The sequence below is a fragment of the Rhipicephalus microplus genome, chromosome 7 (assembly GCF_043290135.1).
Source record: "Rhipicephalus microplus isolate Deutch F79 chromosome 7, USDA_Rmic, whole genome shotgun sequence".
Lineage (NCBI taxonomy): Eukaryota > Metazoa > Arthropoda > Arachnida > Ixodida > Ixodidae > Rhipicephalus > Rhipicephalus microplus.
In genome coordinates, this window is record NC_134706.1 from 88,302,643 (window position 1) to 88,324,989 (window position 22,347).

Sequence of the window (22,347 nt, forward strand, 5' to 3'; positions counted from 1 at the left end):
TAATGACATCCCTATCAAACTTTCACTCAAGGGCGACGCTCACGAACAGCAACACCGACGCCGATAGCGGAATTTCTAGGAAAAGGAGCTCTTCAACGCTATCGTGTTATATTGAAATCACTGCGATGCATCTTTCCCGTATGCCGCACCTTGGGCTAAAGTAGCTGCTTAACCACTCTTAGAAGGTTACTCGAATACCATACCCATATTTCTTTCTTGAAAGAAAGCTCGCAGCAGTATTTAGCGCGTGTAATTTTACGTTGACTTTGACCTCGAAGCCCCATCATGGCCACGCAGTTCAGGAATTTCTTTCGTTTTTTTTATTCACTTGGTCACAAAGTACGAATATTTGCTGATTTGTTTTTTGCAGGCAAAAATGTTTGTAGCTACAAGAAGTAAGATTCTGCACAAAGTTCTCAAATACTGCTTATTGCGCCAACATCATCACTCAGTCTGGTGGTACAAGGGAATGCCTGTTATCATTATAATTGCGTACTTTGATTTTATTGTTGATGGATTAGTTCATTCACTAAAGGAGTGATTCTGAACTTCCTAGAGAGTGAAAACAGTGCCTATCTACCTGCTCGCAAGTCTAAACAAAAGACTTGCGTACAGAGGACTTTTTGCCGGAGACGATAACATCCTGAACACTATCATCGTCTTATTGCGCACCGATTTACGGCGTTATTTGTAAACATTTGTTACACAGACTCCTCAAGCAAACGTATTTTTTGACGTGCAATATATGCCACCTTGTCATTGCAGGAGCTGTGACTACAGTGTTGGGCCAAAAACTATCGAATTGCATCCGACAAACTATAGTCTCAACATAAAAGTTCAAACAGTTCTACTGCACACCGAAAGTGAGAACTAATTTTTGCGTTTACGCAACCTTCTGCACGTAAAAAACTCGCACTTTTTAGACGCCCTGTTCAAAGTATTTATATTCTTGTTTATGGCGGAGCTACACAAGCTCGTGCAAACGTTTTTCGTATGTGTAAGACCACGTGTTTTTTTCATCTGCTCAATCCCACGGAAAATCTATTAACACAGTGTGATACGCGCAATAATTTTTGAATGAATGAATAAACATATTTTGTGTCTGAAAACATAAAAAAATGAAGCAATGGTAAAAGCCATTTGGCCTGACCTGGCTCCGCTAAGCAAAATGTCAAAACTTTTTGCAGACAGTGCTTTGTTGTATAATATATATTAAAAAATTGAAAGCAGGATGAAATAGCACTGCACAAGAGCATAAACAAATGTAAAAAAACAGACTATAACGACACACAAAATCAGCCACAGTGGCTATTTTCAATATATAATATATATTCAAAAGATACACAATATTTAATACGTATTCATGCACTCATATATTACTCTCTTATATTCATACATACATTTGTTATTATATACGTACATACTTCTGCATACACTTGGTTTTCGTACATAAAGGTGACAAACAGTGAAATATATATGTGGAACCTTGCCGGGAATTTAGTGGAGGCATAAGTTTTACTCTAAACCATTAACAACAGAAAAAACCTTGATGTTATATTTCAATCGCTTTAGTGAGAGCTGAATATTCAATTGTTTGTGAAAGTTATTTGGAAGCAGAGGGGTGTAACATGCAATAAGGGCTCTACCATATACATTCCCAAGTGCACAAACGTGAGCTCGTTGTCTACGGAGCGGGCATTTGAGTGCACTTTCATGGGATGTCATAGGTGAAGTTTCTTTTTATAAATGTAAACTAATATTTTTTATTCATGTACCTGTCTGGCTCTGCTTATACCATGTTTTATAAATAGCCTGCCAAACACCTCACTCGGGTTGCTATAATAACCTTCAAATAGACGAATCATATACAGTTTTCCTTGCATGCCAATTGCAGAGACGACTGCGTAGAACGTTTCATTAAAAAGGCGAAAAGATGCTCAACGGGGTCTACATTTCTATTGCGGTGGCCAAGAAAGCTCGCAGTGTAAACCAAGTTCTGTACTTGAAGAGCTGACCACAGATGACCATATTGTCTAAACTTCATCAGCCGACGATCTGTACCTTAAAACCTGCCGCCACCTCTCAGACTGCTCCAGCTACTACTTATCGTGCGGGAAAATTGCTACAAGAAAAAAAACTGGGAAAGGTTTTTCCTTCCTGAAAAACTGTTTTCTAAAAATTTTTGTCTGTATGGAATGGACTTGTTTTAATAAGGGTTATCAACAAAGCAGGTTTACGTCCAATGAGTCAGAGCTATAGCTATGGTAAAAAAAAATGCAATACTTCACAAAATTTGTTGGGTTTCTAAGTTTTTTTTTCAATTTTTAAAGATTTGAAGCATACTTAGCTCCTAAACTTCAAACTTTTAAAATTATGCATAGTTGTGAAACGTTTCTACTGAAACTTAGCTTGGTCACGGAAAACGCAATTATGGTTCATTTGTAAAAGAAAACTTCGAAAGTGTTTTTTTTTCTTTCTGTTAGATATTGTTACGCGTATGTGCCAGTGGTGGCGACGACGAAGCAGCGCGAGTGTCCTTGGCCGAGGGCTAATACGAAGAATACGTTGCAGTCTTTGATCGATAAAGCATATTTGTTCAAGGTGGCTGTTTATCTGTTCGATGTTTTGTTAAAGGTTTCGTAATTGTCGATCCCACGTCCTCCCACTGGTGAAGGTGCTGAGTACTCTTCATGCTTGGTACACTTCGTGGATCCAACAATCGAGACCGGGATTGCTACCACGCGTCGACACACCAGTCCACCGTTTCAGTCGCCGTCTGCTAGGCCTAGCTGCCGAGCTCAACCCTTTGCGAGAAACTGCCAGCAATCGCTTGCCTCCTTCAGCCACCATCGCCACTGCAGCTCCATCACACATGACACTTCAGAATCTTATTATTTCGGATTGTTCCCATGGTGATACTTATGAAGGTGCCTAAGACAGGCTGGAACAGTTCGAACGCTGTGCGAAGTAGAACCAGTGGGCCACCCCAGAAGACAAGCTCGCGAATGTGTACTTCTACCTGAAAGACAACGCCCAGACGTGATACATCAAAAGGGAAAGAAGCTTGGCTACGTGGAACGACATCCGCAACCAGCTGGTTGACACCTTTACTAGTCTCGACGGAAAGCAGAATGCGCAACGTCTCTAGGAAGGTCGAATTCAAAAACAAAATGAGAGCGCTGCTATGTTCGCCAAGGACATGGCCAGTTTTTGCGGCAGGGCAGATCCCGAGATGCCGGAAGACAGGAAGCTGCGGTATCTAATGCGAGGCGTGAAGGAGCATGTGTTTGCTGGGCTTGTGAGAAATTTACCAACCACGGTAGCTGAGTTCAGAAAAGAAGCCACCGCTATTGAACGGGCCCTACAAAAACGCTATCGCCAGCAGCACCTGGTGAACGTTCGAGTGAGTAGTCCCGGCTGTGGCGAGCCACCGCGACAACGACAGACGTCTGCGGGAAGTCACCCGGGAGATTTTGAGGGAGGAGCATCGGCAGCTTTGTTTAATTCCAGCAACCGAACAACGGCTGCGCACCGGCGACAACGGCGTTGTCTTTTGAGGCCGATGTTGTCCGGAATAAGGTCTGTCAGGCTTTCTCTTTATCCGGCTTTGATGTGCGACAGCATCTAACTTAACCTAATGAAGTCCGGCGCCCCGTCGTCGCACCTTCAACACAGTGGACTCCAATGACTGGACCACCACCAACCTTGCAAACACAGCCGCTCTTAGCGCCGATGACTTTTCCAACCTCGTGGATATTGCCCAGACGATTGCCGCATAGTCAAAATGTGAACCCCACAACGTAGTTCAGTAGCGAGTCCCCGCTTACCTACCAGCGTCTGAAAACCGATTAGTGGCGTACCGCTGACCGTTGACCGGTACGCTTTCATTGTGTCGAAGCTGGGCACGTCTATAGAGTTTGTCGTTATCGCGACACTCAGTACTCAAGATTTCATCGCTACCCTGATTACGCTACGTACGATGATCGACAAACGTACAACGACGCTCCTGTGAACACACTGGCGCAGTATCCAGTAATGCCTGAAAGACGTTCTCCGTCTTCTGCGTGGCGCAGTCTGCCTAATAGTCGCAGTTTTGCCGATGTCACCAGGGGCAGGTCCCCTAGCCCGCGACGGGGAAACTAGACGCAGCGACCTTGGTGGGTGCGTTGCCAATAATGGAAATTCTGAACAGCCCCCAATGCAAACAAACGACAATTTGAAGCCACCGATGCTGAAGAGGATGACAGGAACGCCTTATTTGACGGATGAGACAACTGCGGACGTAACCGACGTCATCAGCGCTGGCCTCGTCATTCACACTGACGGCCACCAAGTGACGGCTCTTGTGGACACTGGCGTCCAATTTTTTATAACAACCCTACAGCTAGCTGACAGATTAAGGCAGGTGGAGATGCCTTAGCATAGACCCAATATAAGAACTGCAGGCGGTCAGTTTATGACACCAGTTGGGAAAGTGCACGGCCTGACTCTACATCACTGGTTCCACCTTTGTCGCCACCCTCGTCTTTCTTTCCGAGTGCTGTAAACAGCTCATATTGGGCATGGGTTTCTTGAGCAAATACGGGGCTGTGATTGACATTCGTGGCAGAAGCGTAACCTTCACCATAAGCTCGGACACTGCTACTGATGAAGAACACCAGCCACCTCACTTCCGTATTGCTGATGACGACGTCATACAGCCGCCATGAAGTTGCTCTCGCATATCCGTGCGCTGCGACATCTTGCAAAACGGTACTGGCTTCGCTGAAAACATCAAGGAGCTCGCATTCACTAGCAGCATTTGTGTTGCCAGGGCTGTCATCATTGTTATTGGCGGATGCGCTGAACTCAAGTCGACCAATTTCAGCAGAGAACACCGAAACATGGTTAAAGGCACGGCTATTGCCTATTTCGACGAACTCGCTCATATTGAAGATTGTCATTTAGTGGAGGAAGCAGCAGCGTCTACCATCACTACGACGGCACCTGTCGACGTTAGTCCAACGTTTTCTCCCATTGAGTGAGACCGTCTTCTCACGCTGATCAAAAAGTTCTACGGCTGCTTCTCATCCACAACAAGAGTTGGTCAAATGACACCGACGAAACACCGCATCATCACGGATTCCGACGCCAAACCCATCCAGCAAAATCATTATCGCATCACCTCAAAGGAGCGTGAGGCAATTCAAAAACAAGTGAGAACAATCCTGGAAGATGTTGTTATTCGGCCATCTAACAGTCCTTGAGCATCACCATAGTACTCGTCAAAAAGAAGGACGGCAGCTTGTGTTTCTGCGTCGGCTACCGGATGCTCAATCATATCACAAAGAAGAATGTCTATCCTCTGCCACGAATTGAAGAATCAGTGGATGGACTATGAAACACACGCTACAATCAGAACATGGACTTGAAAAGCGGCTACTGGCAAATTGAAGTGGATGAGAGAGATCGTCAGAAGGCCCACCTTTGTTGCACCCGATGAACTTTACGAATTCCAGTATACTTCCTTTCGGTTTGTGTTCGGCGCCAGCAACATTCCAGCGTCTGATGGACACGGTTCTGTAGGGACTTAAGTGGCAAACTTGCTTGGTGTACCTCGACGACGTGATTGTCTTTTCGGCGACATTTTAGGAAAACTTACAAAGGCTCGAAGCAGTTCTTGAAGCGATACGCTTGGCCGGTCTTACTCTAAAATCTGAAAAGTGCCACTTTAGCTTCCACGAACTTCAATTTCTTGGTCACGTCGTAAGCAGTCAAAGCATCCGACCCGATCCGTATAAACGTGCCGTGGTGACGACAAGAGTGGCGATGTGGGCTTGTTGGTGAAACATTTGAAAAAAATTCTTGTAGAGCGAGGCGAAAAAACGAACACAGGAAACAATAGACTGAGAAAACAGAGCGCTACTAGCAACAACATGTTTATTTTCGACCTCCAAGCCGCTTTTAAGCCACATTCGTCAGGCGAGCAAGCAGATAAGCACGCGTAATTTAGATACATGCACGACAGCGCTATCTACCTACAAGAAAAAACGATAAGTAGGACAACAAAAAAAACCTCACAGATAAAATACGTATCACTGCGTACGCAGGAACGCCAGTTCCTTGGGTGACAAGGCAACTGAAGGTTTGCTAATACATACATACATACATACATACATACATACATACATACATACATACATACATACATACATACATACATACATACATACATACATACATACATACATACATACATACATACATACATGCATGCATAGATGCATACATGCATACATACATACATACATACATACATACATACATACATACATACATACATACATACATACATACATACATACATACATACATACATACATACATACATACATACATACATACATACATACATACATACATACCGAACTTATTGATGCTCTTGGAGATGTATCTATTAGCAAACCTTCAATTGCCTTGTAACCCAAGGAACTGGCGTCCCTGCGTACGCAGTGATACGTAATTTTATCTGTGAGGTTTTTTTTTGTTGTCCTATTTATCGTTTTTTCTTGTAGGTAGTTGGCATTGTCGTGCATGTATCTGAATTACACTTGCTTATCTGCTTGCTCGCCTGACGATTGTGGCTTAAAAGCGGCTTCGAGGTCGAAAATAAACATGTTGCTAGTAGCGCTCTGTCTTCTCAGTCTATTCTTTCCTGTGTTCGTTTTTTCGCCTCGCGCTACATGAATTTCTTTCAAACGTGGTGACGAATTTCCCGGCGCCTACAGAAAAAAATTCAGTGTGACATTTTTTGAGACTCTGTGCCTATTACTGGCGGTTTATGGGCGATTTTTCGCGCTTCGTATGGCCATTTTGTAGGGCCGTTTCGCGCTTCGTATGGCGGTGATGACTGTTGCGGGAGCAACAGTCATCACCGACAGAGGTACTGCGTTTATGGCTCATCTTTTGGGCACCGTTTTCTGACTGTGTGGTACAGCTCTCGGGAAGAGAACGGCGTATCATCCCCAGACCAACGGGCTCACCGAACGCCTCAACAAGACCCTGGCGGACATGATCAACATGTACGTAGGTGTACAGCACACAAACTGGGACATTTTGCACTATGTGACGTTCGCATACAACACGGCTCGTCAGGAGACAACTAAGAAGACCCCCTTCAGTCTCCTTTATGGACGCGAAGTTACGACAACGTTAGACGCGATGCTCCTTCATGAATATGACGGCAACGAGACAGACGCCGAAGAGTTTACCCACCGAGCAGAACAAGCCAGACAATTCGACAAGTTTCGAATCACCATACAACAAGATGACGATGCCAAACCTTACAGCCTCTGACACAGACCCATCATATACAACGTGGGCGACAAAGTGTGGGTCTGGACATTCATTCGTCAGCGTGGTCTCTCCGAAGAGCTGTTGCGAAGGTACTTCGGACCCTACAAGGTTTTGTGACACATCAGTGACGTCAACTAGGAGGTTGTTCCGAGCGGCTTTCAGTGTTCGAAGAGCCACAGACACTCACAAGAAATTGTCCACGTGGTTCGGATGAAGCCTTACTTTCAGTGACCTACTGTGCAGTTTTGGTTTTACCTTGCTTCGCGATCGGGGCAATGTTTTTTAAGGGAGAATAATGCCATGCGTATGTACCAATGGTGGCGTCAACGAAGCAGTGCGAGTGTGCTTGGCCGAAGGCAAAGACAAAGAAGACGTTGCAGTTTTTATAAATAACTGTATTTGTACGAGGTGATTTATGTGCTCGCCAATCCCGCGTCATCCCAATATGTAGCAGGGACTGAATGGCAAAAAATTATGAAAATATTCAAAAGAGGTCCTCTAACTCGGAGCTCTGTTACCACGCAGGGTGATTTTCGGGCTAAAGTTACGAAAGTACAACTTAAGCAAAATGTTTTAATACGGATAATTCTATATAACAAGCAAAATTAGATGCCACGCTAATCGACCGATTGTGATTCTCACAACGTTTCTCATGATGGGGCAAAAACACAAATTTTGTCATCAAAATATGAAGTACTAGAGGCCCCACCGGGGACACTTGTCTGAAACTCTTACTTCAGCCATTGAAAGACATACTAACCACCGTGACGTTGTCTGTCCCGGCGTTCCTATTTTTGCACTATGGCTGCATAGTCTCTAACCCATACTGTATGACTTCTTTTCCTACTTATGATTCTCATTAGCCTCGTTTTCATGGCCTTGTACACATAAATATTGAAGCCTAATGTATAAAATTGAAGAGTATTTATGTAAACTTACATTTGCTAAACATCACCATGTTAGTGACTAATAAGAGAGCGAAGATGACCGCAACAAAAATAATGATAGGACATACAGCAGTAATGAGCACACGAAAGTGTTCCATCAATCTTTTAGGTACGCAAAACGTATCCTGAATGCCTATAAAAAAGATTCCGTGTGTATAAACCCCTATGCATGCAATTTAAAGGACCTCCACCTAAATTGAAATAAACCCAGATCCTCCAGTAAATGCTAAAATTTCAGACGTCTCTGTGAAATATGACACAGACAACTGTGCAAAGAAGCAAAATACCTCCAATGCAAAGTTCGAGTGGGGCACTTAATGCCTCACCCATACTGCATCTTACCGTAATACTGACTTTCACTGAGCTTGATTGGGCCATCATTATTGCGGGAGCAAGACAAACCTCGCTTCGCACCATGATATATGTAAGAAAAGGGGATTTTCGTTGATCTGACATCAACCCATATTATACTCTCGTGAACATTCGGACGAAGAAAGAACACTGCCTGTAATAACATGTTGCATAAACCTATGATCATCATCATCATAATCACCATCGGTCATTACTGCCTGTGCAGGCTGAAAGGCTCCTCTATGTAAGGCCAGTCAAAAGAGTTCTGTGCTGCTGCTGCTGCTGCTGCTGCCCCTTTATAGTCGTGAACGCCATCTCATCTGATCATCTAACTTTCTTTCTCTACCTTGCGCGTTTGCATTATTTTGAAATTCAGTCAGTTTACCAGCAATGCGCCGTCCAGCAGGCCCACGAAGCGGCCGCCAGGTACTCCCTGTCAGTCCCTACGTGGGAGGCGCCCGGTATGCGCTAAGCGCGTCTTGGAGGACTGAAATGAAGTTTTTTTTCATTTCATTCCATTCCAGCAGTATCTTGCCTACGCACTACTTGCCATGTTTGCTTCTTGGTTTCGCCTGAGATGCCCTTACCTTCCGTTTTCCGCTTGACCCACTCTGATATCTTCTTGTCCCTGTATATTACACCTACAATTTTCCTTTCCAATGCTCGCTGCACAGTCCTCAATTTCACTTGAGTCTTCGTTCTAAACCTCTTTTTTTCTGCTTCATACTTCAGTACTGGTAAAATGCAGCTGATACATCGCTCATGGGGCGCAATTTTATCTAGGATTAACAAACAATCTTGCAACGTTAAGTGTATGGGATGTTATTAAAAGCAATTGGACCCATACAATTGCTTCTAATAGTATCTGCTGTATTTTACTTGGCGTCATTGTCTGGTAGTCCTCTTCAACATTGTGCTGAACAGAGAAAACGAGCCTTTAAATTTACACTTGTCTTCTTGATCGCTCATGAAGAATATTGCTCAGAAATAGAGCATGAGAGATATAACGATTTCCCTAATGAGAAGTATTACTGAACTATTATTATTGATTCAGACTGCTTGCCGAACGTCCGCAATGGTCCACCCCATCCATGGTTTTTGTTACTTCAATCCCATAGATTGTCTTCATGGTTTCTACCTGTTCTAAGTTGACTTATTACTTTAGTTTCCAGCTCCTCGCTACCTATTGTAAAGCACTGTTTTGTTTATTGTACATTATTTTAGATATCTTCACATTAATTTTCAGACGTACGTTTTTGCTTTCCTTCTTCGAATCAGTAATCTTGAGTTTCAGTGTGTCCCCTGAGTTAGCCGTCACAGCAAAGTCATGAACAATTCGCAGCTTACTCAGCTGCTCTTCATTTCCTCGCATCACTATATCTCCCTAGTCTAAAACACTGAAAATCTCTTATAAGCACAGGACTAAAAGTATTGATGAGATTGTGTCTTCCTGCCTCACACCCTTTCTTGTTGCGATTTTGTCGTTTTTTCAAGACAGGCATGTGCGCTGAGCCATGGTACATTTATCCTAGTATGTTTATAGATATTTCCTCGAGGGCTGATTCTGCTGTTAAATACTGCGTGAACGACAATGAGAGTCACTATCATCATTAGGATGAGAGGAGTGCATTTGGAATAGAGAGGGGGTCAATGGGTGGACTTCGCCATGGGGACGGCGGCTCGTACTTTTCTCCACATCTGCCACACCTGCATGACTGCTGATATCTGGACCAAATCAAATGTCTTCTCGTAATATATGACGGCTGTACGTAACGGTTTCTTACTTTTTCCGCATACCACTATTATGTCATTCATAATATAAATATGGTCGGTTGCTGAGCAACCTGTACCAAATCTTCCTTGGTCCTTCAGTCGATTGAATCGTAACGCAGTCATAATTTTTTTAGCTGTCGCTATTGTTATGTAATGGTATTCCATCAACAGTAAGCTGTTGATTGAATACCGTCAAAGGCTATTTTTGCTTCCCTTGTCTTTACTGGTGTCATGTCCACTATCCCTGGAATGCTTCTACTACGTGTTACGTTATCACCGCAGTTGTCCGGCCTACTGTACAGATCTCTGTAAAGCTACTCTGCTACTTTAACAATTTTATCCACATTGTAGTTACTTCCCCTTCCTTGCCTTTTAACGTACATGTCTGGCTTTTGCCTGTGTCCAGTGTCCTCTTCACCACCACGAGAATCCGTCCTTTCGTTAGAACTTCTCAGTTCACTCAATGTTATGTTGTGTTCAGTTCTCTCTTGTTATCTACCAGAAAATGTCTTAAACATTGGTGCTTGTTGTTTCTAAGCTAATATTTGGTTTATTTCTTTGACATGCTGACAAAAAATGCGCTCGTTTCTCGAAGTAATTCCTGCGTTTCTCTCAATACACATTTAGAAGCTTTGTACATTTTTTCTCGAGAACCAAAGCACTCAAGTAAGCCAAAGTTTTGTGCAAATACTTGCCACACTAATATTTAGGGGACTACTTGCAATAGCGTTAGGCGAAAGTATGAATGAAGACACTATGAGCTTTTTTCAATGAAATTTGGTGAGATTTACATAAATAATACTTACCTAACAATTTCTCGCAACGGGATAAAGTGTCTTGCTCTTGCACTGTTGCATAAACGAAGCGCTCTTGATGAGTAATGCATGTTTCTTCTTTAAAAAAAATTAGGGGTAGGAGCCTCTTTAAAACACGAAAAGTGATTAGGACGCGGGTGGGCTCAGTGTGTGAGTTATCTGATTCGAGCGTCAGTGATAGTGGTCACTTTCGCGATGAATTGTTGCCTGATCCTGATGGATCCTGCCAGTTGCCCGTTTTGCTGATCACGTGGTCCAAAAACAAGCTTCCTTGCACGCGAAGCAGCATTTATTTAGATTAAGGGTGAGTGTAGAGGTCCTGTTTGCTTCAAGTACGGATTCAAGGTGCTGGAGGTGTTCATTGAAGCTCAAGGAAAGCACCTCGACGTCGTCCAAGCAAACGAGGCAAGCCTGCTACTTCGAGCTAGTCAGGACTGTATCCATGACTCATGGGAAAGTTGCAGGTGCCAAGTAAAGACCAAAAAGTCTTTGCTCAGTTCTTGAACTCGAACAAGCTGTCCGTTGTTATGAAGGCAGTCTTTTCTCGGTTTTTCTCGTCGACATCTATTTGCCAGTAGCGGGTCTTGAGCTCCATAAAAAAATGCCTTGCATTGTGGGGTCGATCCAAGGTGTCGTCTATTGGAGGGAACGGGAACCCGATTTTCTTCGTGATATTGTTTAGGTGGTGATAGCCGACGCAGACGTGTACAGTTCCATCCTGCTTCACTAACACCACCGGGGACGTCTATGAGCTCTTCCAAAGCTGGATGATGTCATGACGTAGCGTTTCGTCGACTTGTTTCTTTATGGCCTCGCGTTCTCACGCCAAAACTCTGTACGGACTCTGAGAGAGTGGCATAGCATTTTTTTCTGTTACGATTTGGTGTTTCGCGGCAGGGGTCTGTTGAAATCTTTACGCCGACGAAAAGCAGTTTTTGCATTTCAGGAACAAGTTTCTGAGCTGTTCTTGATCGTGCGTTTGAAGGCTCAGATGAACATCAAAAACTGGTTGAAGGGCTTGAGCCGTCGGAATAGATTCGCTAAAATCGGTGAGGGCGAAAGCGTTGCTGGCTTACAGTATTTGTTCGATGTAGGAAACCGTCATTCCGTTGCTCACGTGTTTGTGCTTGTTGCTGACGCTCGTGAGCATAACTCTTGCGTTTCCTCCTCACAGCTCGGCTATTTCTCTGGTGACCCAAATTTGGTGGTTAATCAACAGGGGCTGGTCGCCTTTAACGACGCCTTCCATGTCTGTTGATTCCTGACTGCCGACAGAATATCTGACGCTGTAGCGAGGAGGAATGGACACTTAGTCTTCCAGCACATTCAAGCCACACATTCCTGATGTTGTGTGCGGCAGCAATGCTTTTCCTGTGGATATCGTTATTGGCTCAGACTTCAGGTGGACGACAGTGCCGTGTTGACTTAGGAAGTATATCGCAACTATCGCATTCCTGGTGCATTGTTGTAGAATTACAAAGCTCAAAAGTTATGTTCAGTTTTTCAGTGTGACTTGCTCTGCAAACTCCAACCGGCGTTATTATGTGGCCTCCAGCTGGGCAGAGTTCGGGTTCATTTCAAGCGGTCTTTACTCTCCTCAATTTAGGCAGTGAACGGAGTAGTCCCCCAGTGTCGGATCATTGATGACGAAGTAGTGAGTCCTGGTGTCGACGAAAGTGGTGACGTTATGGCCTTCGATGAGAACTTCAAGGTCACTTGTTCATGCGTTGCGGTTTGGTCGTGGTGTAGGATTACGGCTACGTCGGCTCGCTCCAATCTTTCTATGTGGTGCAGTCACGTCTTTTTCCGTGGGGGAGGGAGGAGATGGGGGAGTTTCATAGTACGGCCCCATTTGGCTTGCGGCTTCCTCTTAAGACAGCCCCGCCGCGGTGGTCTAGTGGCTAAGGTACTCGGCTGCTGACCCGCAGGTCGCGGGTTCAATTCCCGGCTGCGGCGGCTGCATTTCCGATGGAGGCGGAAATGTTGTAGGCCCGTGTACTCAGATTTGGGTGCACGTTAAAGAACCCCAGGTGGTCAAAATTTCCGGAGCCCTCCACTAAGGCGTCTCTCATAATCAAATGGTGGTTTGGGGACGTTAAACACCACAAATCAATCAATCATTCTTCCTAAGACTTCGACGGGACGTTGCCGCCAGCAGCAGAGGGTATTCGATAATTTCGTTTTACAGAAACCGGACCTCCATGAGTTCCTGCCTTATTTTTCATGACGGCAGTGGCAACAGACGGATTTGTAGCACTACGTATATTTGTTGTTTTTGCGCCTGTGTCTTATCGTCGGACCACGTTGTCTTCATGGAAGTAGCACCTTTGGCACATGCCATCTTAAATCAGTAAAGAACTTACCTACACATGTGCAAGTGTGGCAAGTGTACCTGGAAGTAAACAATGCGACGGACGCATCCATTGTTGTGCATGGGCTATCGCATCCGCCAAGCGGACGTGGCCGCAAACAGCCCGACAGTGAAAGTAGCAACGTTATTGTTGTATTTGATGACTTCTTTTCTACATAACAGTACTGATAATAACAAAAACAATGGTTTAAATATAGTATGAGCGCCGCTTTAGGCAACAGCGTCTTTCTGTACAAGCCACTGCTATACTACACACTTAATCGCAGCCGTCGCAGGAAAGTGGGGTTGAGGAACACATTTGCCGGCAAGTGTACTTTGCAGCGAGTGGCACTTAACTTGCTCGTGAGACAGCACGCAAATGACACTCGCGGCTAAGTGTACTCGTTCAAAGTTCACTTAAGTCTTCGTGTGACAGGGGCATAAGAAATAATACAACAAGGAGGCTAATGACGTGGTTTCTGTAACGTCATTTTGACTAGTGTGTAAGCTTCCTTGTAGGAGCCTCTACTGAAATTCAAGAGTTGGCTGTCGAACCCTATCATTAGGGAGCGCGAAGCACTTTCAATTGATCCTGCTCATTCTGGCTCGCGCGATAACTTTCTCTTAGTCTCTGCCGTATATCTGAAAGCGTGAGAGGTTGCATACTGCAAGTGCCAAATATAGATTTGGGAGTTTCATACCTGCCGTCATGACCGCCATATTTTGGCGCCACATGCCCCAAGGCAAATAGCGGTGGCATCACCACATGTGTGTAATTTAGCTCAAACTAATGGAACAAAAATGTAGCTGAAAAAGGCGAGAAGTCATTCAAAAACTCTTTTAAACGGTCCTGAGGAGTTTAAGCTACCGGTGTGTCCACAAAGGACATCCTATCAGCGGCTACTGAAGGTGACGCCCGAGACGGGGCGGGAACGTGGTGGCGTTCCGCCCATTTTTGGGCCCTCTTGACTGCCTTTAGTTTGTGTTGGAACTAGAGGCTCCTGTGGGCCTCTTCCTAGACTCACTGGTGAGAGGCCCCTGAGGTAATGAGGGACATTGACAGAGCATGTGTGCCATTGAACAGTAATATCTGTGTAGTCTGGGCATTGTGGATTTATGCCTCAGTTGTAGCGGCTGAGTCGACCCCACGATGGGTACGACCTCGTTTTAAGCACGCGAAAGGCTACCTCTTGCGAGCGTTCGAGCTTTGCAAGTGGTAAAGGGCATTGGCTTCTGTCGTTTCGGTGGTGAGAGGTAATCCCGATGACGGTGAGTAAAGGGTCATTATTCTGTACTTCTGGGCTCATTAGAGGCTGATTGTTTGTCGCGGAAGGTCAGTTCTCGTGCTCAATCATCAGCCATTTCGTTGAGGTTCGGTTGCTGTAGATGAACCTCTTGGCCCATGTTGCTAGGGAACCAAGAGAGGTAGTGCAAGCCCATGTATTTGCGTGCTTGTAAAATGTAGGCTGCTTCTCAACCAATCTTGCCGGTTTGGTAAGCCCGAATGGTGGCGCGAGAGTCTATGAAGACATTGCTAAGTCTATAAAAGCATTGACACGAGACTCACTGAAAGAGTCGGAGCAGGTTTTCCATTTTGAGCTAAGAAGCAAAGCAGCCTGCAAGTTTTTTCTTGTGTCTGCTGCCTGAAACGGCAACAGAATTGGCGTATAGTTGCCAAAGTTAGCAACCATAGTTTTTAAAGAGCCAAAAGGAGGTACTCGAAACTCTTTGTTTCATTACTAGTATACCGTGCGGTCACAAGATCCACAAGTTGATGAGAGAAGAGTAAGGTACAAGTATTGACTTACTTTATTTTTAGCTAACACCGGACAACAACAGCAACAACAACAATATAATGATTCTTATGATAATAGTAATAGTAATATAATAAATATTACTACGAGGGAATAATATTACAACTTTATAATTTTTTAAAATAAATCTATGCATAATTTTTGTGCAGATATAACCAAGATCGGCAAAGGCTTGTATGGCGATTATTACCTCCTCGGAGCTGACCCCAATTGTTTCGTCATGGGCATAGTAGGAAATAGAACGCAACCATGTAAGATATCTGGGTTCTTAATTTTTTGATATTGTATAAATGCATGGTACGTATGCACAGTGCCCTAAGCACCAATATATTTATTTCACAACAAACATCACGTGGCATGTCGGCATAATTGAACGCATGAAAGATAATAGTGATATGTAATTGTTGCATTTTTTTATTCCACTTAGTTCATTATTCACGCATGTGCGTCAGAATTCGAATCTTCCCCCCATTTACCGGGCCTTCTGGGCTACACTTCGCAGTTATTGTTCAAACAGAGCCTCGTCGGATTACGATCTACGCTAAAATATTATTTTGAACTCTTGCGATACAAAACAAAAAATTAGTCTTTTTCTATTTTTAATGGTGTGCATTTTTCCTAAGCTACTCAATTTTTGCCGAGGGTGCCAAGAGTGTGAGCCAGAAGTGTACGGTCTACGTTTACATCTGCAAAAAAGGTCATTATTTTTATGGGAATTTCCCCTATGTCTCCTAAACGCGGCATCTCAATTTGCTAGATTAAACGCACCTTAGAGGGAGACGAGGGGTTATGACAACAGTATGTAGAAGAGACTCAACAGGTAAATGTCGAATTTATTTTTAATTTATCTTGCATCGATGGCTAATGTGATGAGATTCGCCGAAACGTGCTATTTTGGCGGATAATGCTCATTTTTTTATCTTTTCACGTAAACACTAGCACACTTTAACAATATTATCATCAATACAGGAATGCTGAACAATATCGGAGTTTGAGGAAGACAATTCAAAGTGCCCAAAAATGGCGATTCCTTTTACCTGGTTGTGAGAGTAAGAAAAAAAGTTAACTGGTAGAGATAAAACAATTTATATGGCATACTACCAGATTGATGCATCCAGTTTTAACTTGCCAATCACCTCGATATCTTCTACCATATCTCGATGCGATCGCACAGTATGTCTACCTAGTTCTAAGCGATATACTAAAAGGGTCCTAAACACGTTTGCAACGAATAATCGAATTAACTCGGTGCAGTAGACCATGGTGCACGAGTCATTTGCCCCATAAATTTCCTGTCTATTACTGATAATATACCTGGTTGTGTGCTACAATTTATGGTCTTTCTCCTTTTTGTCGACTCCATGAGTGCGGTGGAGCTCGCTCATGAGTGTAATAGGGAAGACACGGGATGTTTTTCTATTCTGGCATCTGCAATTAGTACCGCCAGCATGCAACTGAAGCCGATTGGGGAGGCCACGCTTACAACTACCGAAAGCAAGCGTAAGGCGCGTGGAGTTAATCCTTTTGCTGGCTGAACTTGCATAGCTTCCAGATCATTGCACCTGATTTACGAAATGGAGTACAGTATGTCTGCTCCAATGTTTCTAGAACTAGATAACTTGCAGAACTGAGCGCTGTTTTTTGGCGCCGCCGCTGCCGGAGACAAATGTGGCGCTGCTGTCACATCGGGATTCACTCACTACGTGCTCGCTTGTGTCACTTCCGTAACCTTCGTCGGCTGTGCATGTTGCAGTGCGTCAATAACCGTGGAGGCTTCTTTCTGCGTGAACAGTTTTGTACTTCAGTGTGCCCTGTTTTGCTTTGTATGTGTGGCGTGTTTTCATCATGCCCACATATTGAGTTCTCAGCTGTACGAGTGGCTACAGGAAATGAGAGAGACCACGACATTTCTATTGTGCCTCGTGTGTACCTGAGCAGCGAGATGCATGGGACCACGCTAATCCTCGTGCAGATAAGAAACTGCCCGGCCCATCACGTGTGTGTGATAGGCACGTTCTTGAGGAGGACATCCTGAAGACTTTCTCTCATGTCATCGACAGTAAGAAGGTACAAATCACCAATAGAAAGTGGGACCTCATCGGAAAGTGCTTCCACGGATATCTCAAATTTGCCCGCTTACCTATCAAAACCCGCGAGAAAGAAGCAAAAGCTGCCAAATAGGAGTGGCGTGCTTTCCAGAATATCATCGGCAAAAAAGAATACACTATCTCCGAGCACTGAGCTCGAAGACGGTGAAATCATTTCCGACAGGCCGTCAACGAGCGGCATCATAATTTCGCTTCATGACATAGAAGACTTTCGTTTGCCTGCTGCATGTTGGCGGAAAGTTGTTGAGAATAGCGAGACAACACGTCTTGTGGTGTTCATAGTGCTTAAAGAAGAAAAAAAGTGCTATTTGGGGAGAAATGCGTATTCGTCGCAGAAGACATAACAGTCACCAATTGTAGCCGTCACCATCGCTTAGACAAGTCGCCCAGCAATGCAGATACCGTCACCCTATTGGCCGAACTTCTAGATCACATAGATAAGCTGAAATTGTGTTCATGTGTCCCAATGCGTCAGCAGGAAGCCTCGTGAGTAATGACTAAGAAGTGCTCACCGATACCCCAAAGTGCGGCCCCTTCTCGAAGCTTTGGCTTCAGCTGTGTTAAGAGGTTTCATTAGAAGAACTCAAGAAAAAGCAGAGGGAAGACATGCGTAAGAAAAGCGCCGCACGCGCAGCTTTTCGACGGCCTAAGTTGCTAAAAAATGTGATTGACATGAGAAAAAAAAAGCTAAATACAGAACCAGACAAAAACCATGGGAGTGCGCCCCATAGTTGTAATTTATTTTAGGCACAAAAGACACAGTCACAAGCGAGGATACAAGACATTGTAATTGTGCTTTTGCGCCTAAAATTAATTGCGAACGTACACCAACTAGCAACTAACGCACAGACTCGTATGTTATGCTATCAAGCATTGTTTATCGTGGGCATTTCAGAAAGCCCCAATTATGCTGTATTTGCCTTACACCGCAAAAATATTATGCAGTATCAAGTTTCTGTGACAGCATAACAAGAAATCTCGATAATATACTATTGGCAAAGTTCTTTCAGAACGGCTGCCACGGCGTCTTGCCACGACGACTGCGCATTTTTGTTTGCTAGCGAAAGCTTGTTGCGCCGCCAGCGCTACCAAACCGGAAGTTGTCTTGGCGCCGTGTCACGGATCGACAAACGCGAGGAGTTTTGCAACTTACCTAGTTCTAGAAACGTTGGTCTACTCTGTGGTGCTAGCAGATTACGAAGTGCGGCGCAGGTACATGGTGGCTCACCATGGCAAGAAGCATATGTGATCCGTACGCCATTCTTGACTTACTGCGGCTACCGGCCAATAGCATGCTATTTGTTGTTCGAAGTCTGACACCACGCCCGAAGAGAGCTACCTCAGATATTTGTAGACAAAGAGGGTGCGGGTTCCTGACACCACGCCCGAAAGAGGGTTCCTGAGAAAACGGAAGCGTCGCCCTGCCGCGGTGGTCTAGTGGCTAACGTACTCGGCTGCTGACCCGCAGGCCGCGGGTTCGAATGCCGGCTGCGGCGGCTGCATTTCCGATGGAGGCGGAAATGTTGTAGGCCCGTGTGCTCTGATTTGGGTGCACGTTAAAGAACCTTAGGTGGTCGATATTTCCGGAGCCCTCCACTACGGCGTCTCTCATAATCATATGGTGGTTTTGGGACGTTAAACCCCACAATCAATCAAAACGGAAGCGTCGCTTCCTGCTTGTAAACTTTCGTTGCCGCGCCCTACTGCGATATTTGGCTAAAATGTGCACGGTCGTGTTTGCTTTACACAGGATATTTTAACACATATGCGTCAAAGTGATCGTTGCGCAGACATTTCGGTGTCGGCGGCGGTAGCGGCATCGTTGATTGGAGGGGAGAACTCGTTGTCGTCCGTGAGTGAAATTTCGAGATTGACGCAAGGCTCCACTTTGTTTTGGTTGGAGAGGGGGCAGATTTTTTGCGATGCAGTCAAGGTGGTGGTTTAAATCGCTTCGGAAGAAAGCGCTATAAGTATGGCATGTATATCGGGAAGAGACTCCTTAACGCATGTAATTTGGCATGGCAGAATCGTAGAATTTCGCAAGGCCTCAAAACTTTGAATTGGGCAAGGGGCGGATGGTTTTAAGCTGCCCAGGCAATACAAAGTGTGCAGCTGCGCACGCGCACGTGGCACCTGATGGTTGCGTAGTGGGTACTTGGCAATTTTGAAAAATAATTTTTTTTGTAAGAGAAACTTCATTTTTTTGCAGGAGTTGCAGTAGACATTCAGGGATATTTGGCAATGCCTATTGTAACGCGTTCAAACGTTTCTTTCCACATAATTCACTCAGAACGTTTAGCAGCGCAGCGTGACTTGGATGATGGCTTGTGTACAATGAAAATCAAGCATTGAACAGCGCAAGCAAAGACTTCCTGTCGAAACACAATTAAGTGGCTAATATGGGGGAGACTAACACCAGGAGCCATAGTGGCCAAAGTTACTGACACAGTTATATTACCACGAGTGCTTTCGGAGCACGATCCTTCAGAATCTTTGCATATGTTGCACCATCGGCAGTAGTTGTCAGAGGTACAGGCTATCTTTCAAGGAAGGCTGCTTGGTATTGAATACCTACTAAATAATCCAAAGCAGATATTCAGGGGACGATGAACGCTTCAAGTATTCCGAATTGTTCACCAGAGGCCATCAATGCAGTGCAGCCAACGTGTTCACAAGAGCAATGCGAATCACTGCCGCATGACATAGCACACTGTTATACGCCTTGCTCTCACATTCTGTCAGCAGAATCTTCATTGAGGTATAAATTATATAAATGGATTATATGGACACTCCGGCTGTTTGTTCGTCATGTCCATTACTTAAAGCTGGGTGTCGGTGCTTTTGAAAACAAGATAGTTGGTATCATCCAGCTTCGTATGCCCTGTGTGCTAGTGAAAGCGTGCGAGTGCAGCCAACAACCGCAGCTCCGATGAAGAGGAAACGGGCCAGCTGTATCTGTCATACTCAAGGCCCCAGGGCGGTGGAGGGCATGATAAGCGTTAGGTGCTAGCTTTACTTTGTTCTACACTGAAAAGTGTTGCTATCACATTGACTGCTTAGCCCTTGCGGTGATATTGCGAATATTTTAACCACACACAGTATCATATGTAAAACGTTCAAGTGTTTTATTTTACCATAAAACGAATGGAAGTCAGAGACTAAGCCGATTGGTTAGCTCGTTGCTTCCACCTGATCTTCATTTCTATCTTATTCATTTTAATTTCGTTTCAGCTGATCGAAAATGTCTCTACTGGGTCCAAGAAGGGAGCAAAGGAAGTGGCCTCTCGGATTGCGAGGAAGCATTCTTCAGGAATTGCAGCGACCTTCAGAGTTATTTCTATTTCATGCGAAAATACCACACAATGTGCAATTTCAATGAAACTACGCCAGGGAAACTGCGTCCGTAATTTTAGACGTGCATAGGTGTAACTCAGAAAACTAAAGTTCAATTCTGATAATATTATGACGTATGTTTGCGGTATTGTCCTCAATAAACACAATTTTTGTACGCCAACATTTTTACTCTACCTAAGTCTTTCAGCAATCTGACCACAGTTATAGCAAGCTTCCCATTATTGCACACAATTGTAACAAGATCCAAGCTTCTCGGGAAACTTCAGTCGCAGTGCACCGTGTTGACAACGAGGGCAATTCGAACGTATACACCACGGACCACACCAGCTGTCTGCGGCAGAGGCCAAAATCATCGGTGATAGCTTAACTCACATGATGAAACAGGAGAACATTAGGCTGCTGTCAAGGTCTTGGTCATCATATGTTGTGCTGGTCCGAAATAACGAAGGCTCGGTAAGAATTCGCCTCAATTTTCCAACACTAAATTAGATCATGCACAAAGTTTTTGATCCGGTGCCGCAGAATGACAGCGCCGTGAACTTCCTCCAGGCAGCTGAATATTTTTGGCATTTCGATCTTGTAAAAAACATGAAGTGGACAACGAGCAGAAGGTGGCCTTTGCAGTACCCAATGGCTTCTATGAGCGCAATGTAAGGCCGTTTGGTTTATGCAACGCTCTGGCAATGTTTTAGCGCATGAGATACAAACCTTCATAGTTAACGGAATCATTAAGGTGCAAACAAGAAGAATTGACAAGAAAAGTGACATAAACGAACTCTGGCGTTTGTTCATATCTCGTCTTGTGTTCGTCTTGTTGGCGCTTTATTTGTTCCGTCAAAGAAGCACCGATACAAAAATTGAAAGCACGATAATGAGTGAGATAGAATAATGTGGAGACACACACAACTTCTACAAGATGTCAAGGGTACACACAGCCTATACCATATTTGAAATGTATTTTAATGTTCACTCCACGTGAATGAGTCAGCTTCTGAAACCGTTGCGACACCGTTATTAACGCAGGGGCAATGTAAACAAGCCTGCGTCATGACTTCGTGCTGGCTGGTTGCTGGTACGCACCTAGCGTTTGCGCCCCCTGCAATTTCCTCCTCCTTGCCGATGGCTTCAGGTGTGTTATATGGGTGGTGACGTGGGCGCAGCGCCACGTCACAGTTGTGCGTGGTGACGTGGCCAGCTGTGTTTTCCTTACGCCCGGAATGGCTGCTACCTTGCTGGGTGCTCTTTCACACCTAAACTGATACTGGGCGCTCTGAAAACGTCTCTATATGAATAAGTGTGGTTCACTCGGGCAGACGATGTTTGCATTTGTGATACGTGTATTGTAAGCACACTATTGCCAAAAAAGGCAAGGTGAAAAATTTTTGCGTGAATGCTCCTATAAATACACTCAAACTAGCCCAACAAAACGTTCTACTTGAGTTCTTCGTGTCCTTAAGTGAAGGACATTCTTATGTTATCTGGATGACTTCGTTATCATTT

The 22,347-nt window shown here is 44.5% G+C and overlaps 1 protein-coding gene across 1 annotated transcript in view; it reads left to right on the plus strand.

The window, feature by feature from the left end:
* LOC142767547 (uncharacterized) overlaps positions 1-21,009 on the plus strand; it is an 82,913-nt gene extending 61,904 nt beyond the window's left edge. Inside the window, exons 6-8 of the mRNA XM_075869440.1 lie at positions 766-863; positions 15,535-15,636; positions 20,725-21,009. Of these exons, the coding sequence (XP_075725555.1) occupies positions 766-863; positions 15,535-15,636; positions 20,725-20,900 (376 nt within the window). The 3' untranslated portion in view covers positions 20,901-21,009. The remainder of the gene's footprint in view (positions 1-765; positions 864-15,534; positions 15,637-20,724) is intronic.
* The last annotated feature ends 1,338 nt before the right edge of the window (positions 21,010-22,347 follow it).